This window comes from Hyperolius riggenbachi, chromosome 6, assembly GCF_040937935.1.
Source record: "Hyperolius riggenbachi isolate aHypRig1 chromosome 6, aHypRig1.pri, whole genome shotgun sequence".
In the NCBI taxonomy this organism is placed as follows: Eukaryota; Metazoa; Chordata; class Amphibia; order Anura; family Hyperoliidae; genus Hyperolius; species Hyperolius riggenbachi.
In genome coordinates this window covers 388,627,897-388,637,981 of record NC_090651.1, presented here as the reverse complement: position 1 = coordinate 388,637,981, position 10,085 = coordinate 388,627,897, and the positions used below count along the sequence as shown (strand labels likewise).

Here is a 10,085-nt window from a genome sequence, read left to right as displayed (position 1 = left end):
TACAGGTCACGTGACATGCATTGGGAGCCGCATGCTGTGATGACTGTGCGGCTCCTGTCTCTACAGGTCACGTGACATGCATTGGGAGCCGCATGCTGTGATGACTGTGCGGCTCCTGTCTCTACAGGTCACGTGACATGCATTGGGAGCCGCATGCTGTGATGACTGTGCGGCTTCCGTCTCTACAGGTCACGTAACATGCATTGGGAGCCGCATGCTGTGATGACGGTGCGGCTCCCGTCTCTACAGGTCATGTGACATGCATTGGGAGTCGCATGATGTGATGACTGTGCGGCTCCCGTCTCTACAGGTCACGTGACATGCATTGGGAGCCGCATGCTGTGATGACTGTGCGGCTCCCGTCTCTACAGGTCACGTGACATGCATTGGGAGCCGCACGCTGTGATGACTGTGCGGCTCCCGTCTCTACAGGTCATGTGACATGCATTGGGAGCCGCATGCTGTGATGACTGTGCAGCTCCCGTCTCTACAGGTCACGTGACATGCATTGGGAGCCGCATGCAGTGATGACTGTGCGGCTCCCGTCTCTACAGGTCACGTGACATGCATTGGGAGCCGCATGCTGTGATGACTGTGCGCTACCGTCTCTACAGGTCACGTGACATGCATTGGGAGCCGCATGCTGTGATGACTGTGCGGCTCCCGTCTCTACAGGTCACGTGACATGCATTAGGAGCCGCATGTTGTGATGACTGTGCGGCTCCCGTCTCTACAGGTCACGTGACATGCATTGGGAGACGCATGTTGTGATGACTGTGCGGCTCCCGTCTCTACAGGTCACGTGACATGCATTGGGAGCCGCACGCTGTGATGACTGTGCGGCTCCCGTCTCTACAGGTCACGTGACATGCATTGGGAGCCGCATGCTGTGATGACTGTGTGGCTCCCGTCTCTACAGGTCACGTGACATGCATTGGGAGCCGCATGTTGTGATGACTGTGCGGCTCCCGTCTCTACAGATCACGTGACATGCATTGGGAGCCGCATGCTGTGATGACTGTGCGGCTTCCGTCTCTACAGGTCACGTGACTTGCATTGGGAGCCGCATGCTGTGATGACTGTGCGGCTCCCGTCTCTACAGGTCACGTGACATGCATTGGGAGCCGCATGCTGTGATGACTGTGCGGCTCCCGTCTCTACAGATCACGTGACATGCATTGGGAGCCGCATGTTGTGATGACTGTGCGGCTCCCGTCTCTACAGATCACGTGACATGCATTGGGAGCCGCATGTTGTGATGACTGTGCGGCTCCCGTCTCTACAGATCACGTGACATGTATTGGGAGCCGCATGCTGTGATGACGGTGCGGCTCCCGTCTCTACAGGTCATGTGACATGCATTGGGAGCCGCATGCTGTGATGACTGTGCGGCTCCCGTCTCTACAGGTCATGTGACATGCATTGAGAGCCGCATGCTGATATAATGCTTATACACTGAAGAGGAGGATCTATCCCCCTGCCAGAAGCTTGTAATGTCAAGTAGAGGATTGGGCCCCCAGCCCCCGGGTTTTCCCGTGACAGCAGGGCTAGTGGGGGCTATTGTTACACCCCTAGGTCCAGTTTTGGTCTGAGCCACACTGCATAGCGTGTTTCTATTTGTCAGCAAATGCGTTTTTTAATTGTGTGTATGGTGACCTCAATGTCTCGGCAAGAGATCCGGCCTGCCGGATCATGTTGTCCAAGCTCTGGCCACAGCTATTGTTCCCCCCCTTTCCCCTCCCGCAGCACATTGCCCTCCGTCTGCCTACTTCCATAGCAACAGAATGTTTCCCTAGCCTGCAGGCTTGCGACTTGTCTGTGCAAAACTCGGCCTTCAACTTCCGGCAGAGGGATCGAGTCTCAATCCCTGCAGGTGACAGACCTCGTGCGTGTGTGTACGAGTCTTAAGGCCTCCTTCACATGCGATGGAGATCAACATATTAGGCAAGTTCTCTACATATCACTATCCTTCACTCAATCCAAATCTACAAGACTGGATTCGCACTTCGATGTGTTGCATTGAGTTGCAGCATGCTTTTTTCAATGGAATGCAACACAATTTAATGCAATGTATCTAAGTGTTAATCCAGCCTTATGCTTTATACCCCTTGTTAGGCTGCCCCAGAAGACCAGAACCTGCCAGTCGGCTTATAGTACTTGACCTGCTGCAGGTGTGTATAAGTGCTAACATTGGCTAAAGAGAACCTCCTAACTCTACCAAATACTCAGCCCAGAGAGGAGCCTCCATAAAATTGACACTTGCATCCATCAAGGAGAGCAGCCGTGTCTGAAGGACACTATATCTGCACTTTCTCCGGAAGCTATGAAGTGCCCAGTCATCCTCATCCATAACGTCAGATGCCTGGAAGTACCCGCAGAACGTTTTATGTGCTTATCTTATTATACATCTCCCATTTTAAATATTCCACCTTGCGATGGACCTGTTAGTTTATCTTGTAAGTGTCCCATAAGTGGATGTCTATAAGAGGTCTACAAGAGCTGCCTTATTCCAGAGAGGACGGCAGTGGTCATCAAGTAAGTTCATTAATCATAAAAGCAAGTCTTTTCTTTTCTCAGTGTTTGTCCCACCGCCCTTCCAACAATGAAGGGGGCGTTCAAGTGGAAGACAGTTCTCCAGTGGTAAACAAAGTCCAGGAAAGGTGGCATCTCGAGGGGTCATTGAGACGCATGGGGCGACTCCAAGGCTGTCGTGATTAACCGGCTGAGGTCATCCAACTTCTTGTCCAGTTGGTCGATCCTCTTCTCCAAGTCTCGGTGGGAAGAGGAGAAATTGTAGTCCAGGTCCGTCATGATCATTTGCATCTGGAAGAAGCGTAAATACATAACAGAGGTCCTTAATATATGGTCAGTGCGGTGTGGACATTTAAAAACAAAAAAAGACTGGTTGAATGATACAAGGCAACATCTGAACTAAACTAAAACATCTGTGCAAAAAATTGGTTTTTATTTACCTGAGGCCAGAGGTGGGACAAGGTCCTCCAGCACCCAAGGCTGAGTCTCCAAAGTGCTCCCCCTATCCCTCCCACCCCAGCCGTCACACACTGATTGCTATTACACTAAGAAGCGCCCCAGGGCCCCCAACACCTTAGACCAGTGTGTGCCCCTCCTACACTGCGCCCTGAGGCTGGAGCCTCTCCCGCCTCTGCCCGGCCCTGTGTGTGCCTCTCCTACACTGCACCCTTTCACTGGAGCCTCTCTCGCCTCTGCCTCGGCCCTGCCCTGTGTGTGCCCCTCCTGCACTGCGCCCTGAGGCTGGAGCCTCTCCCGCCTCTGCCTTGGCCCTGCCTGAGGCTTCTTCCAGCCCCCGTAGTTTGTCAGGTCCCTTGGTGTCATCTGGGTCCCCTCCGTTCTCCCACTGTCAGCTCCAAAATATCTGTGCATGCATATAACTGCGCATGTGCGGTCCTGTCCGCATGTGCCCATATTGGAGCTCCCTTCTTTGACTTGCAATTTACCTAAAGGCCCGCCCACAGACCATATGAAACTCGGCCCCTGCGGCTGAGAATGACGGTCAGTGCCGAGAATCCAGCGCGTCTCCAGCAGCCCCCGATGCCCCACGACCTGGCAGATTATTTTGTACGATGGTAGACAGCATTGTTCTTTCCACCGGTGCAGGACGTCACTCCCACGGTGCTCAGACCCCCCCCCCCCTCCTCCCCCACCCCGCATAGAATAGAACACTTCACTTGCCTGCAAGCAAGCAATGAATCTGCATTATCCCCCAAGACGTTGGGTTGGGCGACATTGATTGTGTGTAGGGCCATAAGACTAAAACAGAGTGAAAATGGTTATATACTACCTCTCCAGCATGGTCCAATGCCCTTTGACTCTGCAGGAAGAGGAGGGGCATTATAGTGGGTTGGTTTAGCTGACGCACATGTGGTGGGTGGGGGCAGAGGGCACTCTTGTAGGCGTGTCTGCAGCAGTATGGGACACACCCCCTGCACTGGTGATGAGGAGGAGGGGCATTATAGTGGGTTGGTTTAGCTGACGCACATGTGGTGGGTGGGGACAGAGGACACTCGTAGGCATGCCTGCAGCAGTGTGGGACACACCCCCTGCACTGGTGACGAGGAGGGGCATTATAGTGGGTTGGTTTAGCTGACACACATGTGGTGGGTGGGGCAGAGGGCACTCTTGTAGGCATGCCTGCAGCATTATGGGACACACCCCCTGCACTGGTGATGAGGAGGAGGGACATTATAGTGGGTTGGTTTAGCTGACGCACATGTGGTGGGTGGGGACAGAGGACACTCTTGTAGGCATGCCTGCAGTAGTGTGGGACACACCCCCTGCACTGGTGACGAGGAGGACATAGCTAGCAGAATTGATGGGGGAACAGCATTGATGGGGGCTATGGTGGGGGTGCAAAGGCCACTCAGTTTTTTTTAAAAATTTTTTACATGTTTTTTCTAAAAATAAATATAGGGATTGATATCTATTCAGATGAGTTTAGTTTGGAGAATGCACTGTATTGTAATACAATGTACACATTTATTACAGCACTCATTTGCATGTTAATCCCCGCCCACTCACCTTGGAGATGTCCACCATGGCGTTGGCCTGGTCCTGCAGGTTCTTCTGTTTTATTCTTGTGCAGCGAAATCTGTCAGGAAGATAATGACATTGTCCGTGATTCTGTGTATGTGGAGGATGTCTCATATTTATCACTGTAACACAGTGACATACGCTATCTGCATGGAGTTTGTATGTCTATGAATTGCAGGGCCTGATCAATCAAAAATGTGATCAGGCAAATAGATGGAGTGTTACTTCAATTATCTGAAATGTTTTGTTTTGCAGTATTTGGACCAGTACAGAGCTTTCCAGGGTAGCCAATACAAACATTATTCTAGAACACTAATATTATTATTATTATTTATATAGCGCACCGCAGGGGGATTCAGAGGCAGCGTCACACCACCACTGGTACAGCGACATACAGGTAGCCCATACCTTGTATCTGCCTAGTTCAAAACTTTCTGTCCCAGCCCAAGATTGGCTGTGTTCTCAATATTGACCACTAGATGGCAGAGATGTGCAGAAGATAGTTGTGGAAACAGGAAAACACTTTACAATATTATTTTTTATTATAATAATAATAAACCGAACATTTGTATAGCGCTTTTCCCCAAAGCGCTCAAGAGCTGCAGCCACTGGGACACACTCAAGAGGCCACCCTGCAGTGTTAGGGAGTCTTGCCTTGAACTCCATACTGAATAGGTACTTGACCTAGCCAGGATTCGAACCCTGGTCTCCCATGTCAAAGGCAAAGCCCTTAACCAGCACACTGTCCAGCCAAGTATTTATCAAGTATTTATATAGCACCGAGCCGCTGACATATTACGCAGCGCTGTACAGAGTTTATTGTCTTATCACTAACTGTCCCTCAGAGGGGCTCACCATCTAGTCCCTACCATAGTCATATGTCTAATGTAGTGTATGTATCAGAGTCTAGGGCTAATTTAGGGGGGTGCCAATTAACTTATCTGTATGTTTTTGGGATGTGGGAGGAAACAGGAGTGTCCGGAGAAAACCATGCAGACACGGGGAGAACATACAAACTCCTTGCAGATGTTGACCTGGCTGGGATTCAAACCGGGGACCCAGCGTTGCAAGACAAGTGTGCTAACCACTATGCCACTGCACTGCCCAATTATTTAGTATGTACAGTATATAGCACTGACGTTTTCTGCAGCGCTGTACAGAGTATATTGTCTTGTCATTGTCCCTCAGAGGGGCTCACAATCACCATACCATAGTCATATGTCTATGTATGTATCGTGTAGTGTATGTATCATAGTCTAGGGCCAATTTAGGGGAAGCCAATTAACTTGGATTTTGAGAGGAACCCGGAGTGCCTGGAGGAAACCCATGTAGACATGGGAAGAACATAAAAACTCTGTGCAGATAGTGCCCTGGCTGTGTCCTAAACCAGAAACCCAGCGCTGCAAAGTGAGAGAGCTAAGCACTACACCGCCGTGCTGCTGAGGAAAAAGTCCTATTTTTAGTGGTGAATTTGAAATTTGAACAGTGGATAAAATTATGTTTTTTAATTGGTCATCTGGTCAATATTGGAACCAAAGACCCATGGTGTATGGTGGGCGTAATGTTACACTTACATGCGAATGGCTTCCAGCAGGTCCCGGTGATGCTGTCGTACTTTGGCGCGGTCGCCACGCTTGTCGTGTTTGTGCAGCAGCCAGGCCTCGCCCAGCACATTCGCCGCCGCACGCTTTATCTGAAACAGACAGGACAGGTCAGCTTCTCAGAGACTTTGTGTCAGGTAAATGTACAGAAAGCACCAGGGCCAGATAACTGAAGACTTGTACACACTTACTATAAGATTGCAGACAGCTCGTTAGAGTTCGGGCGTGCTGGAAATCTATGCTCGATATTGTTATACATTGTCTGCCCCCTAGAGGAGAATGTGCTGATCCGCAGAGAACCAAACAGCGCAAATCGCTATTATTGCAGATGTGTATGCTCCTCAAAGAGAGAGAATCATTTAAAGGGAACCTAAACTGAGAGGGATGTGGATGTTTCCTTTTAAACAATACCAGTTGTCCTGCTGATCTCTTTGACTGCAGTAGTGGCTGAATCACACACCTGGAACAAGCATGCAGATAATCCAGTCTGGCTTCAGCCACAGCACCTGATCTGCTGCATGCTTGTTGAGGGGCTGTGGCTGAAAGCATTAGAGACACAGGATCAGTAGGAGAGTCAGGCAAATGGTATTATTTTAAAAAGGAAAAATCCATATCTTTCTCAGTTTGGGTTCCCTTTAAAGTGAACCAGAGACGAAGCACCCGCATGTATTTTACCATATATATCAGTGGGAACACTAGAGAAAACACCTACCCTGCTCTCTGTTTCATCCTTCACTGCTCAGCCTGCTTGTTATCAGCCCTGATAAAATCCCTGACTGAGCATTCACTCTGGCTTTGCTCAGGAATCATTATAGCTGAGTCTGTGTTCTCTGATGTCTTTTCTGGCCCAAGCCTGCCCCCTGGTCAGAAGGTTGGGATACTATGACACAATATCCCAACCTTCTGACCAGGAAACCCTTTTATGACTACAGCCAAGTTGACAACCCACCAAGGAAGGCAAACTTCACTGAATCTGAAGGTCTTATTTTTCTTTCAAGCTTCCAATATATTTTTATAGATGGCTTCTAAAATAGTGACTTTCCATTGTGCCTCTGCCCCTCCAGGCTGCATAAAGGCGGTTTTCCTGGATGGAAACCTTAATTGCTTCCTGCGAGGAGCTGAGGTCTTGTGACCTGACTATAATAAGAAGGCAGGGGTCGCGCCCTTACTCTCGTGCTCCCAGCATTGTGTGACAAATAATGCACCTTGGGGATCTGCCGGAGATCTGGAGAAATGGATAAAAGTTCTCCAATGCCCGTGTCAATAAAAGGGCAAGGCGGTTACCAGGAAGCTGCTGCCATGCTCCATTCTACGGCAAAAACAGACAATCCCGCAAGTCTGCTGGTATTTCTCATGAAAACAACCAAAGCTGAGAGCTGAGTATCCAGTTCAAGCTCTTAACCCTACAAAGCTCTCCACAATGTCCCTCCCCGTACATCTCCTCACTAGATTCCAGATACCAACCCAACCGCAATCTCAGATCTGCACATGACCATCTATAGTCTTCCTCTAGAATCACCTCTTCACCTTAATGTATACAAGATTCCTCATGTGATTCACCCTTCCTCTGGAATCCATTCCACAACACGTCCCTAACTCAACAACCTTTGATATCTTAAATGTTTCCTCACAAGCACAACCCGCTTTTTCAGACAAGCATACGCTGTACCTTAGGTCATCCGCCCTTTGACATCTGGCCTAGTTGTACTTTTACTTGATATCCTAAAACACACTGACTCTAGGTATGTTTATTGTACACTACCCCACCTCTTGTTCCCCCCATTCCTTTAGATTGTAAGCTCACAAGGGCAGGACTATCTCACACTTTTGTGTCTTGGAATTTTTTTATACATTTTATTGATCTTGCTATATTTGTCATTACTAGTTCTGTATTTTGTCACTAATTATGTACTTTGTACACTGGAATATACCATACCCCATGTTTGTTTCTTACTTTGTACTGCGCCACGGAATATGTTGGCGCTTTATAAATCAACAATATTATTAAGTACATCTCATTATTAGAGATGTGGCGAACGGTTCCTGAACCATTCGCCGGCGAACATCTCTGAACCCCTGGGGGGTTTACTACTTCCGGGTCGATCTGACCCGGAGTAGGACGCCTGCGTCTGAGATCGCGCTCCTGTTACCGGGCACTTTCTGCGCATGTGCGTAACGTCATGAACGACGTCACGCTCATGCATGCGCAGAGAGTGCCCAGTAACAGGAGCGTGATCTAGGATGCGCTCAGCCGGGCAGCGCAGGCGTACGTACTGGAGGTAGGTATCGGGGAGGACCGGAGACCAGAGGGAACCATTCTGTGGAGGTAGGTATCAGGTAGGACCAGAGACCAGAGGGAACCATCCTGTGGAGGTAGGTATCGGGGGGGAGAACAGAGACCAGAGGGAACCATCCTGTGGAGGTAGGTATCAGGCCGGACCAGAGACCAGAGGGAACCATCCTGTGGAGGTAGGTATCTGGGAGGAGCAGAGAACAGAGGGAACCATCCTGTGGAGATAGGTATCAGGGAGGACCAGAGACCAGAGGGAACCATCCTGTGGATGTAGGTATCTGGGAGGAGCAGAGAACAGCGGGAACCATCCTGTGGAGGTAGGTATCAGGGAGGACCAGAGACCAGAGGGAACCATCCTGTGGAGGTAGGTATCTGGGAGGAGCAGAGAACAGAGGGAACCATCCTGTGGAGATAGGTATCAGGTAGGACCAGAGACCAGAGGGAACCATCCTGCCGAGGTAGGTATCGGGGAGGACCAGAGACCAGAGGGAACTATCCTGTGAGGGTAGGTATCAGGGAGGACCAGAGACCAGGGGGAACCTTCATGTGGAGGTAGGTATCTGAGAGGACCAGAGACCAAAGAGAACCATCCTGTGGAGGTAGGTTTAGGGGGCGGGGGGACCAGAGACCAGAGGGAACCATTCTGTGGAGGTAGGTATTGGGGAGGACCAGAAACCAGAAAGAACCATCCTGTGGAGGTAGGTATCGGTGAGGACCAGAGACCAGAGGGAACCATTCTGTGGAGGTAGGTATTGGGGAGGACCAGAAACCAGAAAGAACTATCCTGTGAGGGTAGGTATCGGTGAGGACCAGAGACCAGAGGGAACCATCCTGTGGAGGTAGGTATCGGGGGGAGAACAGAGACCAGAGGGAACCATCCTGTGGAGGTAGGTATCGGGGGGAGAACAGAGACCAGAGGGAACCATCCTGTGGAGATAGGTATCAGGGAGGACCAGAGACCAGAGGGAACCATCCTGTGGAGGTAGGTATCGGGGAGGACCAGAGAACAGAGGGAACCATCCTGTGGAGGTAGGTATCGGGGAGGACCAGAGAACAGAGGGAACCATCCTGTGGAGATAGGTATCAGGGAGGACCATAGACCAGGGGGAACCATCGTGTGGAGGTAGGTTTGGGGGGCGGGGGGACCAGTGACCAGAGGGAACCATTCTGTGGCGGTAGGTATTGGGGAGGACCAGAAACCAGAAAGAACCTTCCTGTGGAGGTAGGTATCGGGGAGGACCAGAGAACAGAGGGAACCATCCTGTGGAGATAGGTATCAGGGAGGACCATAGACCAGAGAGAACCATCTTGTGGAGGTAGGTTTGGGGGGCGGGGGGACCAGTGACCAGAGGGAACCATTCTGTGGCGGTAGGTATCAGGGAGGACCAGAGAGAAGAGGGAACCATCTGGTGGAGGTAGGTACAGTATCTGGGAGGACCACCCCGACCACCTAACTATCCTGTTGCTTTTAGTGTTCATTGTAAGACTTAGGAGTAATGTGATAGGAAAAAAAAAAATATTTCTGCTGGTTTCTATATGTACTATTTCTATGTGATGCAAAAAGTGACATTACTTCTGCCCTTTTTTTCCCAACTCAGCTTAGTGTTCATTTTCGCCCCCCC

General features: G+C 50.2%; 1 protein-coding gene across 1 annotated transcript in view; it reads right to left on the bottom strand.

The window, feature by feature from the left end:
* Positions 1 to 2,551: 2,551 nt before the first annotated feature.
* Positions 2,552 to 10,085, bottom strand: part of KCNN4 (potassium calcium-activated channel subfamily N member 4) — a 234,110-nt gene continuing 226,576 nt past the window's right edge. Inside the window, exons 6-8 of the mRNA XM_068242003.1 lie at positions 6,144 to 6,262; positions 4,558 to 4,627; positions 2,552 to 2,823 (exon numbers count right to left, since the gene is read on the bottom strand). Coding sequence (XP_068098104.1) covers positions 2,677 to 2,823; positions 4,558 to 4,627; positions 6,144 to 6,262 — 336 coding nt within the window. The 3' untranslated portion in view covers positions 2,552 to 2,676. The remainder of the gene's footprint in view (positions 2,824 to 4,557; positions 4,628 to 6,143; positions 6,263 to 10,085) is intronic.